This window comes from Myotis myotis, unplaced genomic scaffold (genome assembly GCF_014108235.1).
Source record: "Myotis myotis isolate mMyoMyo1 unplaced genomic scaffold, mMyoMyo1.p scaffold_m19_p_52, whole genome shotgun sequence".
NCBI classification, from domain to species: domain Eukaryota; kingdom Metazoa; phylum Chordata; class Mammalia; order Chiroptera; family Vespertilionidae; genus Myotis; species Myotis myotis.
Window position 1 is genome coordinate 369327 of NW_023416360.1, and position 22016 is coordinate 391342.

Here is a 22016-nt window from a genome sequence, read left to right on the forward strand (position 1 = left end):
GCCAAGCAGAGAGTGGGGCACACGTTGCACCGAGAGGAAGAGCTGCTACTCCACCCCAGCCCAGCGGTGCCTGGTAAAAGGAGGTGGCACACACTGACAAAACTTTACTTTTCAAGAGAAGCTGGAACTTTTAAATACAGCAATTGCACATAACAAAACTTCATACACATGAGCCTCAGACAAAGAATGTTCATAGCCGCGCTACAAATGGGAAAGAACCCACTGACTATATATCAAGTGTGTAATTTGTGGCATATTCACACAATAGAACACCATACAATAATGAAAACGAACAAATAACTGCTAACCCAAAGGACCCGGAGGGGTCTCAAAAACCTTACGCTGAATGCAGAAAGCAGACACAGAAGAGAAAGCACGGCCTGGCTGCCCTGCACCCGTGACGCCAGGAAGGGCTGCGTGTGGAGAGCCAGGAGGCCTCTGGGCCTGGGAAGGCTCTGGCCGCGCTGCGGTTTTGCTCAGGGTGCAGTTTGTGAAGTTGAGCGGTGCCGTTATAATGTGCTTATATTTTGTCATATATACTTCAGCTAAAAGTTAAAAAATAAAACATTGTACATAACAAATATGATTATGCCCAAGGGCCTCAGGAACTCAGGTTAATAAAATCCCTTCAACTTTCACGATTTCCCAGTTCATCAAGGTAACATGTTTAGTTCAAAAACAAGAGCCATGTCTGAACTACACATAACTGAATCAACAGGACATAAGCATTCTCACGAAACCGGAAGCCGCCACCCTCAGGTAGCCGCGGCTCCTGGGGCCTGTGTGTGGGACGGTCCACCTCCAGACCCAAGAAAGGGTAGTTTATTTGGGTGGGGCTGGCCACCCGACACACCTGAGCCACAGTTCTCGTTCTCTCTCTCTCTCTCTCTCTCTCTCTCTCTCTCTCTCTCTCTCTCTCTCTCTCTGGCTGGAGCTGCCATTTCTCTGGGAGGAGGGAGAAGATGGTCAGATCTTTACAGCAGGAGAACAAACAGTTGACTGGAGGCTCGCTGTGAGAACAGGCCTGAACGCCAGTACCCCGGGCAGCGCCAGGACCCCAGCATCGCAGCACTGGAGGGCTTTCTCAGCGGATGGAGGACAATGTCCTCTCTGGAAGGATGTGCCTTGCTTGATATAGGAATTGGGCATTCTCTCAGGGTAAGTGGGAAAGGGTATGCTAACAGTGCCTTTCTTCTCCGAGAATGACATCTTTCTGCTCCAGAGTCCTCCCTAAAAAACAGCTGATACTCTCTGGAAAAGGGAAAATCCAAGCAGGTGTCACCTGGATCCAGGTGTCTATGCCATATCAGAACACGCAGGCTGGGACCTGGGGCACTAACAGGGCCTGCTCTGCAGTTCCCAGCATGCCTGTAGGAGGGTTAAAAGCTTTGAAAGGAAATCTTGAGAAGTATGTTCTCTGCAGTAGCTTCCGTCAACAGAAGGAAACAACAGCATGGCTCCTGTCTCAGATACACTTGGAGTTTGGGTTTATACTTCAATAATGTTTATCTTCTTTACTAAGGTTGATAAATATTTTGTTGGACTATATAGGGTAATTTTTAAATTTGTAATTTGTAAGCATTCCTTTAAGAATTTCATAAAGTATTTTTTCAAATCAGGATTTCTTGAATGACTTCATGTACTTTCAGTGGCCAGCTGCCATGTATTATTAAGCACTCTTTTTCTTCAGAATCTTCCAGTAGACGTCTAGAGTTTAGCTAGAAGTCTTGGCTACAATACAAACAGTGATGGAAAACACATGAGCAGTAACAAGCTTTAATCTTGCTTCTCAGCACTAACATGGGCTAATCTGTGGAAGCAGCTTACCCCAGGGGCAGCCACACGGTCCTCTGTACATGTGACACCTCCTCTCCTTGCAGCGTACATGAGGACATCCCTGCAGAGAAGTGGCACATGCTGGGGAACTCGACTTTCTTGAGGACTTGCTCTCTTCTTACAAGGTATGTTTTCATGAGGGTTTTTTTCATGTACCAGTAGACAATTACCTTATAGTCGATACTAAGGGGACATTAATATTATTAACATAAATGCTTGTAAATTATAGGATAAAGTTTAAAGTTTAATTTCTTTAAAATCAGTACTTAATTACATAGCAACCTAAAATAACTCTAGCTTTTTGTTTTACATATAATGAATTTATTTTCAATATAATTGTGACTTTTTTTTACAGCTAAGTGAAAAACTATCATTGTGCTTTACTATAAATGCTAACAAAGTTAATTGTAAAAAATCATTTAAACAAACATCTGTATCTTCTTTTAGGAAAATAATATTACCTTAATAATTAATGATAAGGAAGTTTGAGAATATCACAAATACATTAAATGAAATAGTAAATATTTCTTTTGAAATGTAAAACTATATTTTCTAATGAATTTAAAAATATATGAATTATTCAAATTTCATTTTTAGTTACACATTTGAATGTTCATATTTTCCCTTGATAAATATCTTCCTTATCCTTAGGTGATGAAATGGCACTGTACAGTAAAAATAGAAATCCATATAATTTCAAGAAAGAATAATGATCAGCAACAGTTTAACTAGCTCTATATTCAACATAAAAAATTAGGAACTTCTTTTCACAAAAATCCGTAAAGTCAGAATTTAAAACAAAGTTTTCTTTTGTCCCATCCCAAAGTAAATTTTGTATTAAATCTTAGATTTAAGAAAATCAAACAATGTGTTTGGTATTCTATTTCCTCATAATTTAAATAGAGCAGAGCATTCTTTCTTGTTAACCTACTCAGAGGTGTGACAACCAGGAACGGTGGCCACATGTGTAGGATTAAATCACAGAGAAACCTGAGGGGTCTAGATCTCTCTAAAAAATATAAAGTACTTTTAAAACTTAATCCCACCAAGAATCACTGAATAGTTTAAAAAAGTAAATCCAAAGCCCACACATATGCAAAAGCATCTTGATATTTTGTTTCCCATATTTCACAACATTGTGTAGTGCTGGGAAGATGAGGGGACATTCAGGCCTCTATTACAACTAGCGACTACATATTAAAAATATTAAAACAGAATATTTTATACTTGATCTAAGATTTGAGACAAAACAGATTGATTTATAAGCACAAGTCTTAAGGAACCATAGGGAACGGCAGAAAAATGAAGAAGTTTTTGCTTTTTAAGACAGCAGCTAGGTTACTAGAAGGCATTGAAAAACTGATGGACAAAAATTGGAAAAGCAGCCAACAAGTTCTTTTATCAGATGTTATTTATACTTCTAAGGTAAAGTTAACTGTTTCTTTAAGGAAAGTCTAGTCTCTAAAAGTATCAGTTTCCATGACCAAAAGGTGCTGTGAATAAGATTCCAAATGCATATTTGGATGTTTAACTGACCTGGTTTATACCTGAATTTAGTCTGGATTCCACCTCTGAAGGTGCAGAATATGTTATGTAACACTGATATACTGGCACTTGTGAACTGATAAAAATATTTCAGCCAAAGGGAAAAGCTGCCATGCATGGGATTTAAAAGCAATAACGTATTTCCCTAATAATAGTGTCTGACAGGAAATACCATTTCACTTAGACAAATTTTCCATTCCAAGTTTGTGGAACACTGAAGTGGAAAACAGGAGCCTTTGCAATTTCAGAAAGACATTTCTTAGGTCCGTTGCCAACCCTGGGAATCTGGGCAAACTTCTCAGCCTGGCCTCTCCTCGGACAGTTTGGTTACTACTGTCTGGAAGTCACTGTGGGCCTGGGACTTGGCAAAAGCCACACAGTAGGTGGGCAGTGCAGGAGTGAGAAGGCTGGCCTCGGCTTCATCAAAGGCAAAGAGGGCCAGGGAGGAGCCTCTATGTGCCACAGCTCCGTTAATACCAGGATCAGCACAGAAATCACATTCCAAATATTATTCTGATCAAGGGAAACTTGAAACCAAAATCCAGAGCTCTCCATGAGTAAGAAACTCTGGCAAAACTGGTCTATATTGGGAAAATACTGAGTTTTCCTAAGAACAAGACAAATTTTAGTTTTATAAGTAACACAATATAAATACCTTCAAAACTAATCAAGCAAGAGCCTAAGCCATATTAATACACTCAAAACTTAAAATAAGGACAAACAACTAAAAGTCACATCATATTAAATGAGAATATTCTCTTATATTCTTTCTGAATAATAGGGGGAAAACATTACTATGCAGTATTCCCTCCTGGACATTCCATATTTTTCTACTGATAAACAGACTTAAGGTTTAGGGTCGACAATCACTTGTACTTTATCAAGTCTGTATCATCTCAGATGGGGTGTAAATCATGGGTAGAGAACGTCTGGTCCAAGGGCCATAGGCCCAAAAAATCATTTGGTCTGGGCCTGCCAAAGCATTAGGGGTGAGTTAATTAAATGTTTGACCAAATATAGCAGGTTAGTTTTAAGTCGATAATTCTGTGTGGCCATGAATGATGTTTTATATATAAAAATGGCCCCTGGCAGAAAGAAGGTTCCCCACCCTGCTGTAAATGGTGAGTTCCTTGTGGAATCAAGGTTCGCCTGACTTCTCTTTTGAAGTAACCAGAATATAAGAATACAAAAATATAAGATTAATTTTACATGGCTAATAGAAGGCAAAATTAGTAAAGAGAGAAAAATTTGCCAGAAGACATTCTTGGTTTTAACATAAAGAATTTCCTATCAACCCCAGATGTGTGGCTCAGTTGGCTGGGCATTGTCCTGTGCACTCAAAAGTAGCTGGTTTCATTCCCGGTCACCTGCCCAGGTTGCAGGCTCAATCCCTGACCCCCAATGGAGGGCATGCAGGAGGCAGCTGACCTCTGTGTCACTGTCACCCTGATGCTTCTCTCTCTCCCTCTCCCTTCTTCTCTGTCTCTCAAAATCAATTTTTTTTAAAAGTTGCACTTACTGTTCATTATAAAAGTAAAAAGAGAAAAAGACACAAGAAGTCATTCATCATTCTACCACCCAGAGATTATCATCAATTAGATATATTTGTGTCAGGGTTTTTGTTTGTTTGCTAAGTATAAATTTTTATATTTGTTTTTCCTTTAAAAATAATATTTCATAATTTTAAACATCTGTGAAAATATCTTTTTTTAAAAATATATATTTATTGATTTCAGACAGAGGAAGGGAGAGGGAGAGAAACATCCATGATGACAGAGAATCATGGATTGGCTGCCTCCTGCATGCCCCCTGCTGGGGATTGAGCCCGCAACCTGGGCATGTGCCCTTGACCGGAAATTGAACCCGGGACTCTTCAGTCCGCAGGCTGATGCTGTATCCACTGAGCCAAGCTGGCTGGGGCTGTGAAAATACCTTATAGTAACAAAGTATTTCAAGAATATACCGTATTTCACTTTACTATTTCCCTTTAGCCATTTTTAATTTTTTGCTATTCTATATAATAAAAGCCTAATATGCTAAGTGTCCGGTCATCCGGTCAGTGGTTCAACCCATCAAAGTGTAATATGCTAATAATATGCTAAGGCTGCTCAACTGCTCACTATGATGTTCACTGACCACCAAGGGGCAGACAGTCGACCGGTGGACCAGTTGCTATGACGTGCACTGACCACCAGGGGGCAGACACTCCAACCGGTAGGTTAACTTGCTGTTGGGGTCCAGCCGATCGGGACAGAGTGAGACATAACCTAGAGCCCTCCTGCGGTCCTTCCCCGACTGGCCAACCTCCCGCGTCCCTCCCCAGCCCCGACTGTGCACCAGTGGGGACCCTTGGCCTGGCCTGCACCCTCTCACAATCTGGGACCCCTTGGGGGATGTCAGGGAGTCGGTTTCGCCCGATGGTGGAATGACCAGTTGCTATGACACGCACAGACCACCAGGGGGCAGACGCTCAATGCAGGAGCTGCCCCCTGGTAGTCAGTGCACTCCCACAGGAGGAGTGCCGCTCAGCCAGAAGCTGGGCTCACGGCTGGCGAGCACAGTGGCAGTGGCGGGAGCCTCTCCTGCCTCTGCGGCAGTGCTAAGGATGTCCGACTGCTGGCTTAGGCCCGCTCCCCTTAAGGGGACATTCCCTCAGACATTCCCTGAGGGCTCCTGGACTGCAAGGCGCCACAGGCTTGGCTGAGGGGACCACGCCCTGCCCAAGTGCACAAATTTTGTGCACCAGGACTCTAGTCATATATAATTCTATAATGAACATCTTTATGCACATTAGCATTGCTTCCTGAGATTAGATTCTAAAAGCATAAATACTGGATGAAAAACAAAGATCTTTTTAAAGTTTTGAATGCATATTGCTGAACTGCTTTCTAAAAGGTTGCAAAATTTACTCTCGGGTGGACAAGAATGGCACTTCTGAGACAAGTTCAGTTGCAGAATTGTGTTTCACTGTTAACTTCATCTTCAATGTCTACTTAGTCTTAGACTGGCCCTGTCCACAAGACAACATGAAGGAGTGTGTGCTCCTGGTTTTCTTGGCTTTGTGCTCTGCCAAACCCTTATTTCGTCCTTCATACATGACGCTGAAGAATATGATGCTGAAGGACATGGAAGATGAAGGTGATGGTGACGGTGATGTTGACAACTCTCTTTTTCCAACAAGAGAGCCAATTAACCCCTTCTTCCCATTCGATCTGCTTCCAACATGTCCGTTTGGGTGCCAATGCTACTCAAGAGTTGTGCACTGTTCTGATCTAGGTAAGAACATGTCAACGTGTTTTGGAGAACAATGCTATTCTGACAAAATTTAATTTTTGAAAAGTATAACAAACCACAAAGTACATGCAAACTTATTTTAAAAATCTAGAAAATCAGAGGAAAACCATGAGAATTTCATATATAAAACATTTACTTCTCTACCCAAATTTGAACCAAAATGCTTCAATTTCATTTCCTTCAGAAGGAATGGATGTTACTGCAGTTTCTTCACCTTAGGGTACCAGAAGGTTGAGATTGTGCTTTCTAGTAAAACTCTACACTAAAAAACTAATCAACTGTCCAGGACAATGAACAGGTTACAGAGTTGTGAATTCTCATTTCAAGACAATTCCCTATTTGTTTTTAGTGATTTGAGTATAGAAGTGTCTATACAAGAAGTGGCTGAACTAAATTACTTTTTAAAGTCTGTTAAAAATGTGTAATTCTCTGCTATTGTATTTTTTTTAATACTTTAATGTGATCTCAAATAGAAGGGCACACTCAGACCCTGCTCAAAAAGAGGATGTGATAGGATTTACATGAAGAGTTGCTGCATTCAGCTATTTCCAAAAGAGGGGTGACTCAAATGTGTCACACTTCAGGAAGCCAAGGTCTAGCACCCCTCCACAGGGGCCGGGACCATCAGAGCCGCTGGCAGAGTGCGTCTGAGCACTTGGTGCCTCGTCCTGTGGCTATGGCACTTGGGCACTGGCCAAAGCTTGTTGCAATCCACTCCAGAGACTTTAACAAGTGTGCTACTAAGGGACAGTATGAGAGGTGAACAAAAAGCATTCGTTAAGATTATGAACTAGGAACAGTGGGAAAATCTTAATGGAATATATAGGTTAGAAAGAAACGATTTTTAAGCTCTACCTTTGGCATTGCTGTGATGGGGATGATAAGATGAAGTGATGTTTGAGAAAAGCTAGTCTGGAAGCACAGCAGCAAGAGTGTGGAAGAGCAGCAGAAAGGAGACACTCAGAGGCTGAGACAGACCCTGTCATGAGAAACGGCTATAGTTAGGAAATATCAGAATGTACTGTCATTTCTAAGCTGCATCCCAGGCAAGAAACATTGACACCGCTGGGTGTGAATTGGGCTGGCTCACCGTGGCTATGACTATGAGGATGCGCATCGTCAGCACAGCATCCTTAGGCCAAGGCCTTCCTAGCCGCTCCCCAGCTCTGCTCCAGGACAAGCCTGTCATCAGAGAGCTGCAAACCACCAGCCTCCAGACAGGCAGCTATCTGCAAATAGTGTTCCCCTGAACATTAGCTTATAAAATAAAAATCTACTGAACGAAATCTGTACTGGCACAGACCTTAACATGACACCTCACCATTAGCAGCAGACACTGCACCTCCCCATGACACTGACAACGAAAAGCGTTTGGGTACCTGTCACTCTTCTCCCTCAGAACATGGAATTCTTTTCAGCCCTCCTAATTTCATCAGAGGCAGGGTGGGAGGAAGCTTGTCAGCAGCCGTGGTACCAGGCCCTTCTGCAGAACGCCCAGCTTCCTGTAAGACCTTCCACTTCATTTTCTCAAACCAGAATCATCTAACAAAATGCTAACTTGTTAGCCCATCACGTTAGTAACCCCTTTTCCCTTTTCCTATCTATGGTCCAACTTCTTAAAAGAGTTGTCAACCTTAAAGTAAGGAAAGAAGGCTGTGAAATTATTCATAGTCACAAGACTTAGATACTGAAGTCCTCAGCGAGGCTATTAAATGTAACACTGCCCTTCAGGAGTAAGGATAGCTCCACTGACTGTACTAACATCCGAAACTCCCTTTAAAATGCAGAAAAGAAGATGAAGTGATGGACAGTTTGTATAGTAAAATGCTGACGGTAAAAAAAGAATATGGGTTTTCACTGTAAAATTCTTTCAGCTTTTCTACATGTTACATTTGAACAATAAAATATGAGGAAAATAAAAGACCCCATACTCATCAGGATAACTACTGTATGGAAAGTCTGACAATGAGCAGGGTTGGGTACATTCAGCCATCTAGGAAAAGCAAAATAAGTAAGGAAGACATGCACCATTACAGTTCCTGGTAATTTTCTGCTAGTTTCTTTGTTTTGTTGTTGTTTTTTAATCCTCATCCGAGGATATTTTTCCATTGATTTTTAGGGAGAGTGGAAGAGTGGGAGAGGGAGGTAAAGACAGAGAGGTTGCCTTCTGCACCAGCCCTAACCAGAATCGAACCTGGGATCCTTTGGTCTGCAAGCCAACACTCTATCCACTGAGTCAAACCGGCTAGAGCTGTTTTTTGTTTTTTAATTCAAGAGGGAAAAATCATTTAAGCCTTTTTAAAAATAATTGAATTAATATTTATTGAGTACCTACACAAAGAAGATGTAGTTTCTTAAAATGATCAAAACCCATAGGCTCCAATTTAGTAGCACAACATACCAAAAATTTACAAAGAACTAGAATGTTCCTCAGTCAAAGTGCACCCACAGAAGCTAGCCTCCCTAGAGCCTCTTCCAGGCCAGGGCCCCAGGCAGCAGTCCAGCGGTGACGGCTGGACCAGCCAGACATCTCGTAAAGATAAATGACTGGGAAAGGTCTAGGCCTTTCCAAAACACAATGTTTTTGTCATACGTTACATGTTAAGTCATCTGTTATTAATGGTAACCATGGACTTTAACAAGTGCACAGCCTAACATATCAGCCATCTCCTCTAAGCAAAGAGTGTACATCTAACGTTTGTTTATTTCTCAGGCTTGTCCTCTGTCCCAAGCAACATTCCATTGGATACTCGAATGGTTGACCTTCAAAACAATAAAATTAAGGAAATCAAAGAAAATGATTTTAAAGGACTCACTTCACTTTATGTAAGAATATATGCTCATATTTTCAAATATTTACGTGAAAATCTCTATCACTGCTAAAATAATCCTCGTATTGTGTTTGTGTAAGTAAGTCTAACTTTTCTGCGTGAAGGAGAACAGAAACTTGGCTATTCAGTGGTGTTCTGGTTAATGAAAAATTATAAATTTAATTCAACTGATGTTTACTGAAAACAATCAGGTGAAAGGCAGTGGGATAAGAATTAACTAAATGGTCCTTAAATGAGCTTATGATCCATTTAGGTAGTCACAGTCACTATACACTAACATGAATAACATTATGAGTATTTACAGGAACTTATTAGCATACAGTGTTAACGAAATGGGTACCCAAACCAATTGACTAAAGGCACCATAAATGTCTAATAGTGCCACATGCAATATATCTAAATGACAATATATATTTTCATGGCTTTTTTCTCTAGACCTTGAAAGATTTAAAAAAAAAAATCTTTACTGTACTTATTAACATTTTCATTTTCTAAGATTTAAAAGATTTTTATTTCTAATTTTTACATTTTGAGACTCTAGGTTTTGGCAAGTAAAATTTCTAATTTAATTTGTAATTAAGTTTGGAGAGAGCCTGACTCCGCACTGTCATAGGGTGTCCCTCTCCCCTCAGCACGGCGCTCAGCCAGTTCTGCTCTTCCAGGCTACTTTCCCCATCCTCATGCTGCGCTGGAGTGAAGCTAGAGGAGAAGTCAGAGGCACCACGCCCACATGGCTCCTGCTGCCATTCAAGTAGCCTGTTACCTCCTTCAGCTAAAAGATCAGGGTGGTCCTGTCCTAGGCACCAAGAGGGGTGCTCTCTACTAGGCTCTCTTGCTCAGTCCTCATCCCAAACCTGCCTGGAAGGGAGCCAGGTCAGCCCCCTGCAAAGTCAGTCTCTTCTCTGCACTTCCAACATCTGGGCTCCTGGGGCCTTTCAAATGTACCATGCAGACAGCTCAGATGTGGTTAAGCCCATACATACCACAGTTTGAGAGAGAGAGAGAGAGAGAGAGAGAGAGAGAGAGAGAGAGAGAGAAACTGGAAGTGCATATATTTATCATATAACCAAGGTGTCACTTAAATATTAAGACAGTCAGAAACAGAAATGGCACAATGGATTCCACCCAGGATCCATCCAGTCTGCCTGTTCAGGACAGACCACAGAGACTGTGGAGATGGCAAGGCCATCATTCTACCCTCATAAGTTGGAAATAGAGCCTATGAATGCTTCTACCACTTCTTAACCTATTATCAACTATATGACCACAAGAATATTTAATGTCATATTTAATACCAAAACCATAAAAAGTTTTAAACTTAATTTGTCAGCACTTTAGGAGTATTCCAGGGACTTCTTCCACATGTAGTCCTGTCAAGGTGTTGGAAGGAAGAATAAGAAGACGGCAAAGCCATCTTAGGCGCCTTGATGGTCTCTTAGGGTGCAGTTTTGAGGGGGCACTGTATTGGAGGGTGAGTGCAGTGCTCTACAGTAAGGCACAACTGTGCTCAAATCTTGGCTCCCTCAGAAGTGTCCACTGGGAAGGCAGCTTACCTTCTAAGCCCAGCCCAGGTGTAAAAGGGGTGGAATTCAGAACAGTCATTGAGACCAGATGAGTGAGTCCATGTTAGTGCCAGCATACAGCCATTCACTATGGTTGCCACCAGCGCAGTGTTTCCAGACTGGACAAAGTACTGCTGCAGAGCACATGTTTTATACTTGACCTGTGAGCACATTACATATCTCAAAACACTTATTTAATTACAGTGTCATCAGTACCTGTGTGTAAAGAGAATAAAAATGTTTTTAGATATCCTGTGAATTCTCTATATTATGCTTCAGCTACTTGTTTAGCTTCGTGGTTCTTACACAAGAACAACACAGCATTAGAGAGTGAGTGAGATCCTTACACACACACACATGCGCTCAAAGGTCACCTCCAGCCTATTGTCACAGCCACACTCATCATAGTGGCTACTTCTAAAAGGCTATATTTTTCTCATTGTCTGGCCTTCCCTAGAAGCCAGAGCTACACTGGGTAGGGCTCTGTAACTGCCCCTTTTGGAATCTATAATAATAAAAGCATAATATGCTAATTAGACCGACATCCTTCCGGAGGAAGCCCTGCCTGCAGGCAGCCAGAGGGTTCTGGGTGCCAGAGGGAAGCTGGTGCCGGCAGCCAGGGGAAGGAAGGCCTACTCTTGCATGAATTTCGAGCATCGGGCCTCTAGTTATTATATGAAAGCCAACCCTGAAAGTACAAATCACCTGGAGACAACCTGCTCACCTGACTTGCTGGGGCAGCATTTGATGGCATGCCATCAAAACTCTCACCCCATTTGTACTCCGTATACCCCCTTTTAGGAAGCTCTGACAAGGGCATGTGTTCCCCAGGGAGGGGAACACACCCAGATGTGACCTGCCTGAGGCACACATTCCCTGTGGGCTCTTGGCAGTGCAGACACAGGAAGTGCACAGATAGGAAGGGAGACTGGAGGGCAGGCAGGCGGGTCAGTCAGGAGAGCAGGCGAGTCACTTGTCTGCACTGTGCCCATTTCCTCACCACCAGAAGGAAAGACATAATTTTTGCTAAATTGACCTCAAAGGGTTGAGTGAAGGTTCATCAAGTTGTTTTGTCCCCCCGCCCCCTTTGTCCCGTCGTCCCCCCCCCCCCCCCCCGGCTCTCGCCTGACTGCACACTGCAGTGTAACCTGTAACCAAATGAAAAGAGAACAAAGTTATAACTGGCATCATGCATTCAGAAAGGAGGACACGTTACCATTTGGTAACAACTGTAGTTTCATTTGTTCTCCTAGCCCAGCCGTGGGCAAACTACGGCCCGTGGGCGGGATCCGGCCCATTTGAAATGAATAAAACTAAAAAAAAAAAAAGACCGTACCCTTTTATGTAATGATGTTTACTTTGAATTTATATTAGTTCACACAAACACTCCATCCATGCTTTTGTTCCGGCCCTCCGGTCCAGTTTAAGAACCCATTGTGGCCCTCGAGTCAAAAAGTTTGCCCACCCCTGTCCTAGCCCTACCTTTTCTCAGGTAAAAGTTCTAGCAGCACTGATGATGTCTGAAAGAAGAGACAGAAAGGGAGAAGCAAAGTGCCTACCGGGAAATAGCTAAACATAACAATAAAGAGGATTTAACTGTCAAAGCATTTATTTGTATCTCTTCTGTGCAATACCAACAACATGAATAACAACAGAAAGGCATATTAACTCAGTCTGGAAACCACAGGAAGGTTGTTGTAGAATGGGACTAGGGACAACATTCATAAGAGGAATGACCCTAGAGCTGCCGCCTGAAAGCATGGGAGGATCTGGGTAGCAGAGAGGGATAAAGGCCTAAGGAATGCTACACCACCTGCCCTCCCCCTGGGGAAACACTTGCAAAAACCTGGCAGTAAAATAAGGATTAAGCAATGTTCATTTTGAAGTGAAAATAATTACTAGGGTGACTGACAAGTCCTGGCTGCCAAGGATTTCCCAGTTTGGGTTCTGAAGTTCCCAGGTCCCAGGGGACCCAGATCATAGCAGCCAACACCCTCCACAGGGCACAAGGGGCTGGCGGTGGAGAAGGCAGAGTCACCTGCTCCAAGTGTTTTTACTATCAGGTTGTTGTCTCCTCTAAGGGATGCGGCCTTGTCACACGGAGACGTCCCGCAGAACTGAGAAAGGGTTGAATCATTCCTCTGGATGCCCACTATGTCCCCAGTATCTGAAATACGTCTGAGGGCACTTTGTAGGAGCTTATGCCGACGGGTCTATATTCTGGGGAAAATGGTAAAGAGTAGGTAACACAAAAGTGAGGTTAAACTGAATTCTGCAGAGTGAACCAATTCTAAGGTAAGATAAAGATAATACTACCAACCACTGCCATAAAGAGAAGTGGAAACTAGAGGGGCCTCAACCATGTGAACACATCATCTCCTCAAATAAACCAAAGACACAAAAACCACTCATTAAAGCTTTGCACTCTTCCAACTCAGTATACTGGCAGGTTAATCTGCTTCCTAATATGGTGCAACTTTCTATCTTTCTTCTAGGCTTTGATCCTGAACAACAACAAGCTAACAAAGATACACCCCAAAGCCTTTCAAACCACAAAGAAGTTGAGAAGATTGTATTTGTCCCACAATCAACTAAATGAAATACCACTTAATCTTCCTAAGTCATTAGCAGAACTCAGAATTCATGATAATAAGGTTAAGAAAATACAAAAGGAAACATTCAAAGGGATGAATGCTTTACATGTTCTGGGTAAGTTTTTGCAAATAAATGAGACATTTAGAAATGATAAGTAATACATAGAGGCAGAGATTTTTATCCTTATTTACCTTTAAGACTGATAATTTCTAAACATTTTTTGAATCTAATATTCTTTACCTAGATAAGCCACTTACAAATCAAATAAAAAGTAAACCTGTATGGCACTGAAAGATGCCTTTGTAACACACACGGGCTCCCAGGCTTCTCTCTTAAATAAGTAGCACAGTTCTTGTTTTCTGACGGCTCCCTGATCAGTGAAATCTGTTAATCATTAAATTCAAAGGTGGTATTTATTCTAAATGTACTGAACAAACTGCTTAAATACAGCACAGAACGTTCATTCAGACACTGTCTGGAATGTACATCTAACTTTTCATTAACTGCTTTAAGATTACTGAGCTAAGGATTGTTTTTGTTGTACATTTTAAATTCCACTCTGTTTTTCTTTTACACCCATGGAATAGCCATGCCATTTCCCCATCCAACACCCATTCAAAATTCCCAACCAATATTCTTATTCACTTATGCACTTTAATTCAGCCAAGTACCTGCCCTTCCCAAATAGCCTCACTTACTGGCATTTCCTTGGTTATTTTTTCTGTTAATCAAGCAACAATTCTTATTGAGTAATAATTTTAAAAGTTTAGTTAACAAATTAATGTACACTGGCAAACAAATATTTTGAATTATATGAAGGCTGATCTTTTTTCTACTGTAATATTACTACAATGAATCCTTGACCATGCTTATGGTTGGAAGAGAATGATAAATTATTGATTTAGTAATTGAAAGCAAAATGGTAAACCTGTTATTGTGGTCCAAACTACAAAGCAGTCTTTTTTCTGAGACTGACCGAGAAGTAAGGAAACAGAAGCAGACACGCTGAGTGAACAGCCTAGCACGCACCTGCTTTCTGGGATGTGCATCCCTGCAGGGTGGGCTCCACCCGCTAAGTCATGTCGTTTCCCCACAGAAATGAGTGCAAACCCTCTCGAAAGCAATGGGATTGAGCCAGGGGCGTTTGAAGGGCTGACAGTGTTCCATGTCAGAATCGCAGAAGCAAAACTGACCTCAATTCCTAAAGGTTTGTGTTCACTTTGTGTAAAATAACGTATTTTTTAATGCCATCCTTAAATGACCATTAACTGGATGTGTCTCACATTGATGTTTCTCTCTGTGTGTCTCTCCCCCTCTCTTTCACTCTCTCTAAAAATCAATGGAAAAATATCCTCAGGTGAGGATTAACAACAACAAAATGTTAAGGCAGACTGCCTAAATGTTATAATTCAACCATCACTGCCCCTTGTGGCAGGATGAACAAGTCCTTACCATACCTGACAAGTTAACATAAAGAGAGTGAAACTGTTTTCTTCCTTTGCATTTGGAAAACCATACTTTATAATAAATGGTATTGTGTGGAGGGGAGGAGAGGCTTGTTTGAAGATAGGACAGGAATAGAAATACCTGTATAAAAGTGTGCTGATATTTGTTGGCAGTCAATGAGCTTCTACCCAAATTCATACTTTTGCTCACTTATCCTCCAGAGCCTACACCTTTCATTTTGGTGACCTACCTTCTCCAGGCCTAGGGAGAAGTCCCCTTAAGTTCTACAAACCCAAGAAATTTCCCTGCCTCCTCCACATGAGCAGATATTTCTCTTCTTTGACTTGCTATAAAATATTCTAGAGTAGGCTAGCACACTCTGTGAACTTTTTCCAGTGATTTTTGTATGCATTTGCTCAACTAATATATAAAGTCTTTGAAAAGAGAACCTTTTCTCTTACATATTGAAGTGAGTATGTAGTTGTTTCATAAATGTAATTAGGTTCAACTAATCAGAATTCAAGAAATTAGAACACTCTCAGTTTAGAATTATTTTCCTGCTCTCTAGTTTATTTACTTTTAAATTTCAGAATAGATTCTGGAATCAACATAAACTCAGCCATGAAGAATATTGATATTTATAAGGATGTTTTAACTACCTTCATCAGTCTTTGCCACCAGTATAGGAAGGAAATGTTTCAGCAAGAGTTGAAAAATAGAACACCTTTCTCAGCGAGTTAACTAAAACCCTTATTTGACAAATAATACTTTACATTTTTAATACTAAGTATTACATACAATACCAGGTCCGACATAGAATAAAATAAAATCTAATTTAATTTTCTGGTTACTATCTTATATTCCAGCTTCAATTAATCTGGGGAGGCCTGGGGTCAGAACACACAGGTTGAAGAAGAGAAGGTGCAAGCATTCAGAGAGTAACTGCCATGGGCCAGGTGGCACTGGCAGAATAAGCAATTACGAGATGCTTCTCTTGCCCTAACTCAGTGGTCGGCAAACTGCAGCTCACGAGCCACATGCAACTCTTTGGCCCCTTGAGTGTGGCTCTTCCACAAAATACCAACTTCTGCACATGGACCACGAAGTTTCAATCGCACTGTATGTGCATGCCCACACGTGGTATTTTGTGGAAGAGCCACACTCAAGGGGCCAAAGAGCTGCATGTGGCTCGCGAGCCGCAGTTTGCTGACCATGGCCAGTTTGGCTCAGTGGAAAGAGCGTTGGCCTGCAGACTGAAGGGTCCCAAGTTCAATGCAGGTCAAAGGCATGTACCTCAGTTGCAGGCTCAAACCCCAGCCCTGGTCAGGGCACATGTGGGAGGCAACCAATAGGGTGTCTCTCTCACATTGATGTTTCTCTCTGTCTCTCCCCCTCCTTCCACTCTCTTTAAAAATCAATGGAAAAATATCCTCAGGTGAGGATTTAAAAAAGAGGGAGATGCTTCTCTTGATTTATGCAGAAACTACTGCTAATTGAAAAGAATAAACATTGTAATGGACCAAATATATCAAATAGAGTAAAAAACCACGTGTTCATAGTAATATTTAAAAAATTCACTGGTCACCACTGGGCATTGTACTAATTCATTTCTTGAAAGAACTGAGCATTTATGCTGCCTTTTCTGTTAAACTGTATCACACAGTAAATAAATAAGGAAAATTCTTTAGAGAAGAATTCCACCTAATGCTTAAAGAATGACAAAATCAGGAAAATCATCATGATTTTCCCATTCTTTTTTTTTTTTAAATGTTTTTATTGATTTTAGAGAGAGAAGAAAGGAGGATAGAGAGATAGAAACATTATAAAAGAGAAACATCTGCTGCCTCCTGCACACCACCCACTGGGGATGGAGCCGAAAACCTGGGCATGTGCCCTGACCGGGAATCGAACAATGACTTGTTGGTTTGTAGACTGATGCTCTACCACTGAGGAACAACAGCGGCCCATATTCCCGTTCTTACAGAAGTAATGGACCCAGCAGCACCAACGACTGCTCAGACAATCAGGGAAAGGGCTCCTCTGAGTGTGATCTGGTCTGACTCTAAATCTAACTGCTAGATCCTAAGAAGTAAGGGGGCTAGAGGACCATGATAAACTACCTTGTGGAAGTCGTTAGCCCAACCCACAAATGCATATCTCAAACCAATCAATATCTGAAACGAATCAATAGAAGAGGGAGAATGTAATAGGAGAACAGATTTAAGAACCAAATAAATGTACTTGGATAAACTTTATTAGGATACTGACTTGAACAAATCAACAATATATTTGAGATCATTAGGGAAATGAATAAAACCAAATCAATTGTTTTTAATAATCAATAATTAGGGAAGGGAGGTTGGGGGGCTGTATGAAAAAGGTGAAGGGATTAAGCAAAACAAACAAACAAAAAGAACAAACACTAATAGACACAGACAACAGTATGGTGATGACTAGGGGAAGAGCGGGGAGGTGAAAGAGGGTGACAGAAGGAGACTTGACTTTGAGTGGTGAACACACAATACAATACAATACACGGATGTTGTATTACAGAATTGTGCAGTTGAAACTGATATTTTATTAACCAATGTCACCCAAAAATTCAATTAAAAAATAATCCATAACTAATGGGGTAGATAAAACAAGATTGGAAAAATTAAGATAATTGTTGAAACTTGGCAACAGCATGGTGGTTCATAATACTAGCTTCCATTTTTGTATATGTTTGAAATTTTCCATAATAAAAAGTTTAAAAAAACAACAACAGATCCCTAAAAAATTACCTAAGTCTATAATGTGAATCTCAACAAGTAAATAACCAATAAGGCTGATCTTACTTGATCTAACATACATTTCTTTCCTTATCATTAGAGCTACCATCAACTTTATTAGAGCTTCATTTAGATTATAATAAAATTTCAAATGTGGAACTCGAGGATTTTAAACGATACAAAGATCTGCAAAGGTAAAAGTTCCCCAAATCCTACTTGCAAGTGGTAGTCTATATGATGAATATTCATGAAATTTCCTGGAGAATGTGTATAGGGACCTAATGAAGATTATTGTTGATGCTACTGGAGAGTGTGAAGGGAAAACTGGAAGGAACTGCTACTACTCTGTCTTGGTGATAAAAGAGGGCACCAAGTAGAATCACAAGACACTTTACTTTTTTTTAAAAATGCTCGCCCAAGAAGTGAGGATATTTTTCTCATTGATTTTTAGAGGGAGTGGGAGATTGTAAGGGAGAGGGGAGGAGGAAAGAGAGAGAGAGAGAGAGAGAAGCATCAATATGAGAGAGATACATTGATTGGTTGCCTCCTGCACGTTCCAACTAGGGCCAGGGATCGAACCTGGAACCTGCAATCTATGTACGTGCCCTTGACCAGGCATTGAACCCTTCATTTTCTGGTGTGCAGACCGATGCTCTAACCACTAAGCCAAGCCGGCCAGGGCAGATGACACTTTTCAAACGTTCCTTTTTAAAAATATAAGTTACATAGAGATTTTTCTGACAGTGAAGAGGGCTGTTAAATAAAACCATGAAATACCTTTCTCTGAACACAAATATAAATATAAATAGGAAAGGTTTATATTTCTAACTCAGTTGTGTTTTGAGCTGAATTTATCACACTATCTGCTTAAGAGTTGATGAATTTTATATCATTTTTAGGCTGGGCCTAGGAAACAACAGAATCACAGATATTGAAAATGGGAGTCTTGCTAACATACCACGCATAAGAGAAATACACCTGGAACACAATAAACTAAAAAAAATCCCTTCAGGATTACAGGAGTTGAAATACCTCCAGGTAAAACATTCTACCTGTGGTTTGTAGATATGCGTGCTTTTCTTTATTTTTATGAAGCTTATTAGTACCTAAAGCACAGACCAAGTAAGTAGCAAGGGTCAAGGAAGAGAGCATGAGAGAAGGGTTTCCACAGAAACATCACTAGTACACGCAGGTGCCCATTTCCATCCTGCCCGTTCTCCTGCGGAGACTAAGGCCCAGTGGCAGAGGGACAACGAATTTCAGGGTTCTGGGATAGCAGTGGCTCTGTAACGGCAGGACTGGGCGGGAGGAAACCAAGTAGAATCACATATCCTTTCACTCTGAAAACATTTCATGAAGGCAGACCCTGGGGACAAGGTCCTATGTATTTTCACTACCAATGCGGTGCTAGATTAGAAGTGTATGCTTTTTTAAAAATTAAGGCAAGAATATAAAATCAAAAGTCTGTATTTGGAACATCATAGGTTCACATTTCTTGTTTTTCATTATTAGAAATCTTTCCCCTCTAGTTTGACTACTCCTAACTTATGAGGGAGGAGTCCTTGGAGAATCAAATATAGAGATTCCCAAGAACAAAAATGACAATATTTTGCACGGAATTTTAAAAGTTTCACAGATCTCCCCAATTCTCATCTATGGACCTCAAATAAAGAATCCCTATTTAACCCCACTTCACTTTAGCCCATTTTCTTCATATGCTTTCCTTGCTATAATATACAATGTTCTCATTTTCCAAGAAGCAAAAACATGTGGACACCAAAGCTAGGCTTTGAGCTACTTGCCTCTAGATTTCTTTCCTATTTATCTTTAGACAAGTTTTGTTACCCACACTCCTGTCAGATACAAGCCATCAATATGGAAGTGCTATATGTAGGTGTTCATCTCAAGGTTATCACTTTTGCTTTGAATTTTTCAAATGCTCCATTTCAGTGTCTATTGTTAACCAGCGAGCATGGCCTGAGCCTTTCCTCTCTTGAGCTGCCCCATCCAACTTTGCCTACTTACTCCATAGCTCTGATCCCAGCTTTGGAAGCTCTTAAATCTACCCATAATCTTGCTAGCATTTTAAACATCGAATAAAATTATAACACAAACAGAGAAGAACACAAGTCATAATGGCCTGAATGTCCACAACAGACCCTGTCCAGCACTGCTTCCCATTCCCAGTGAGACCAGGGCTGGGGAAACAGCCCCTCGCACTGACAGAGCTGCGAGAAATGCACAGCTCAGAAAGCATCGTCACAGAATCCCTGAGACACAGGGCACAGGGACTTCAGTGCCAAACTGAACGGCTTTAGTAATGCCTCGAGTTCTCATGCCTAACAGCCAGAACCAACACTTAGCTTGTCCAGCAAAAGGCTCCTACTTTTTTATGCTGTCAAATGCTGTCAGTTAAGTAGATTGTTTTTACTTCCCAGAAATCTCAGTTCCCCAAAAGGACCAAAGAAGGAATTTAAAGGGATGTTAAGGGAATGAAGGAAAGTTTCTATATTGTCCACTCTGAGTAATATTTTAATTTAAAGACATATACACAGCCTATAAAATTGTATTTTGTCCATTGGTGCAAATAAAGATTCAACTATTGATGATGTATTTCAGATATGTATTTAAGATGTTGACAGACATATTTTTTCTATAAAACAAACTTACAAAAAAAGTGGCTCTATAATTCTTTCCCTTAATCACATAAAATGCTAACAATTCTTCACACTCACATTGCAAGCCTAATTCTTAAAGCATTAAATCCCATTCTTCTGTTCGTGTCTAACACTTTAAACGCATTGCTGCCAATATGGCACTGAGGCGACCCACACACACGTGCAGCTGTGCAGAGAAGAGTGGTGCCGAGCAGGCGAGTGCTCCAGGCCTCGGCGTGAGTCTGACGCCACACTTCACACACAGAGCACTTCTGTGTATAACGCATGGACCCGAGTTGTTAAATTAAGTATTTAACAAGCATAAGTGAGTACATGTATTTTAAGTGAAATACATTGTCAGTATAAAATAAACCCATGAACTAAAAATAGACTATCTTCTTTTCACATTTACTATGTATTTTAACTCCATCCTTATTCCTACTACAACAGATAATCTTCCTTCATTCGAATTCAATTACGAAAGTGGGAGTGAATGATTTCTGCCCAACAGTGCCAAAGATGAAGAAATCTTTATACAGTGCAATAAGTTTATTCAAGAACCCGATGAAGTACTGGGAAATACAACCAGCAACATTTCGTTGTGTTTCGAGTAGAATGAGTGTTCAGCTTGGGAACTTCAGAAAGTAGTAATTACCAATGAATAATGTCCATTTAATATAAAATTTAAAAGCTGTTACATTTAGGATACTTGAGCTCTATTAATAATGGTGGTATTATGCTCAGAAGCAAAAATCTATTCCCATGTGGTACATCCAGTGACTTTACTTTAGGACAAAAAATTTCATCAGAATTTTGCAAAACTATTGATACATCTAAATTAAGAGAAACAGCATCAATTGCAGTTTTCTTATGCACACAAATGATTTTGCATAAATCTCATGCTTAAATATTCTCTCAAAAAAATAAAACATTCAGTATTTAACACTTTATTATCAAGTAAAGGGTGTCCCAAAATTCACGCAAGAAGTAATTTTGATAGAAAACACAGGTTTATAATTAAAAATTGTATTTTTTATTGATTCATAAAGTATACAGTATAGGGTTATGTATGGAATAGCTCATCAGGTAAATGGCCTCCACTGCTTTGCTGGCACATATACAAAGCCATGGTCTTCATTGTCCCTGCTCCTGGGCCATAACAGTACTTGGTAATGCTTATCAAATTGAAGGGATTGAAATCAAAGGGCAACAGATATTAGAATCTGATTCAATGAACCAAGTAAAATTAGGCTTTTATTTTTTGTTGTTGCTAATGCTCACGCAAAATTCAAATCTTGTGTGAATTTTGGGATACCCTTTATATTTTCAAAAGAACTGTACTATAAACGGGATGCCTGATGTAGCAAATCTGTACTCTTTCATTTGTTGTTAAAAAAATAAAATTAACAAGCACACTGATATGAAGAATACAGTATACTATTCCCATTCTTTCTTTAATAACTTAGGTAATACTGTAAT

The 22016-nt window shown here is 40.5% G+C and overlaps 2 protein-coding genes across 5 annotated transcripts in view; one reads left to right on the plus strand and one right to left on the minus strand.

Annotated features, from left to right (window-relative positions):
- LOC118657345 (centromere protein P) overlaps window positions 1-22016 on the minus strand; it is a 255966-nt gene that overhangs the window by 101990 nt on the left and 131960 nt on the right. The window lies entirely within an intron of this gene.
- On the plus strand, window positions 1720-21461 carry ASPN (asporin). Of its 2 annotated transcripts, XM_036311217.1 has the most exons (8): window positions 1726-1961; window positions 6379-6657; window positions 9389-9501; window positions 13564-13777; window positions 14760-14870; window positions 17981-18074; window positions 18780-18918; window positions 20988-21461. In XM_036311217.1, the coding sequence occupies exons 2-8, from the start codon at window positions 6408-6410 to the stop codon at window positions 21183-21185; spliced, it is 1119 nt and encodes a 372-aa protein (XP_036167110.1). In that variant the 5' UTR covers window positions 1726-1961; window positions 6379-6407; the 3' UTR covers window positions 21186-21461. The 2 variants fall into 2 exon arrangements, with proteins under 2 accessions (XP_036167111.1, XP_036167110.1); XM_036311218.1 differs by lacking the exons at window positions 17981-18074; window positions 18780-18918 and having other exon boundaries at window positions 1720-1961; window positions 20988-21173.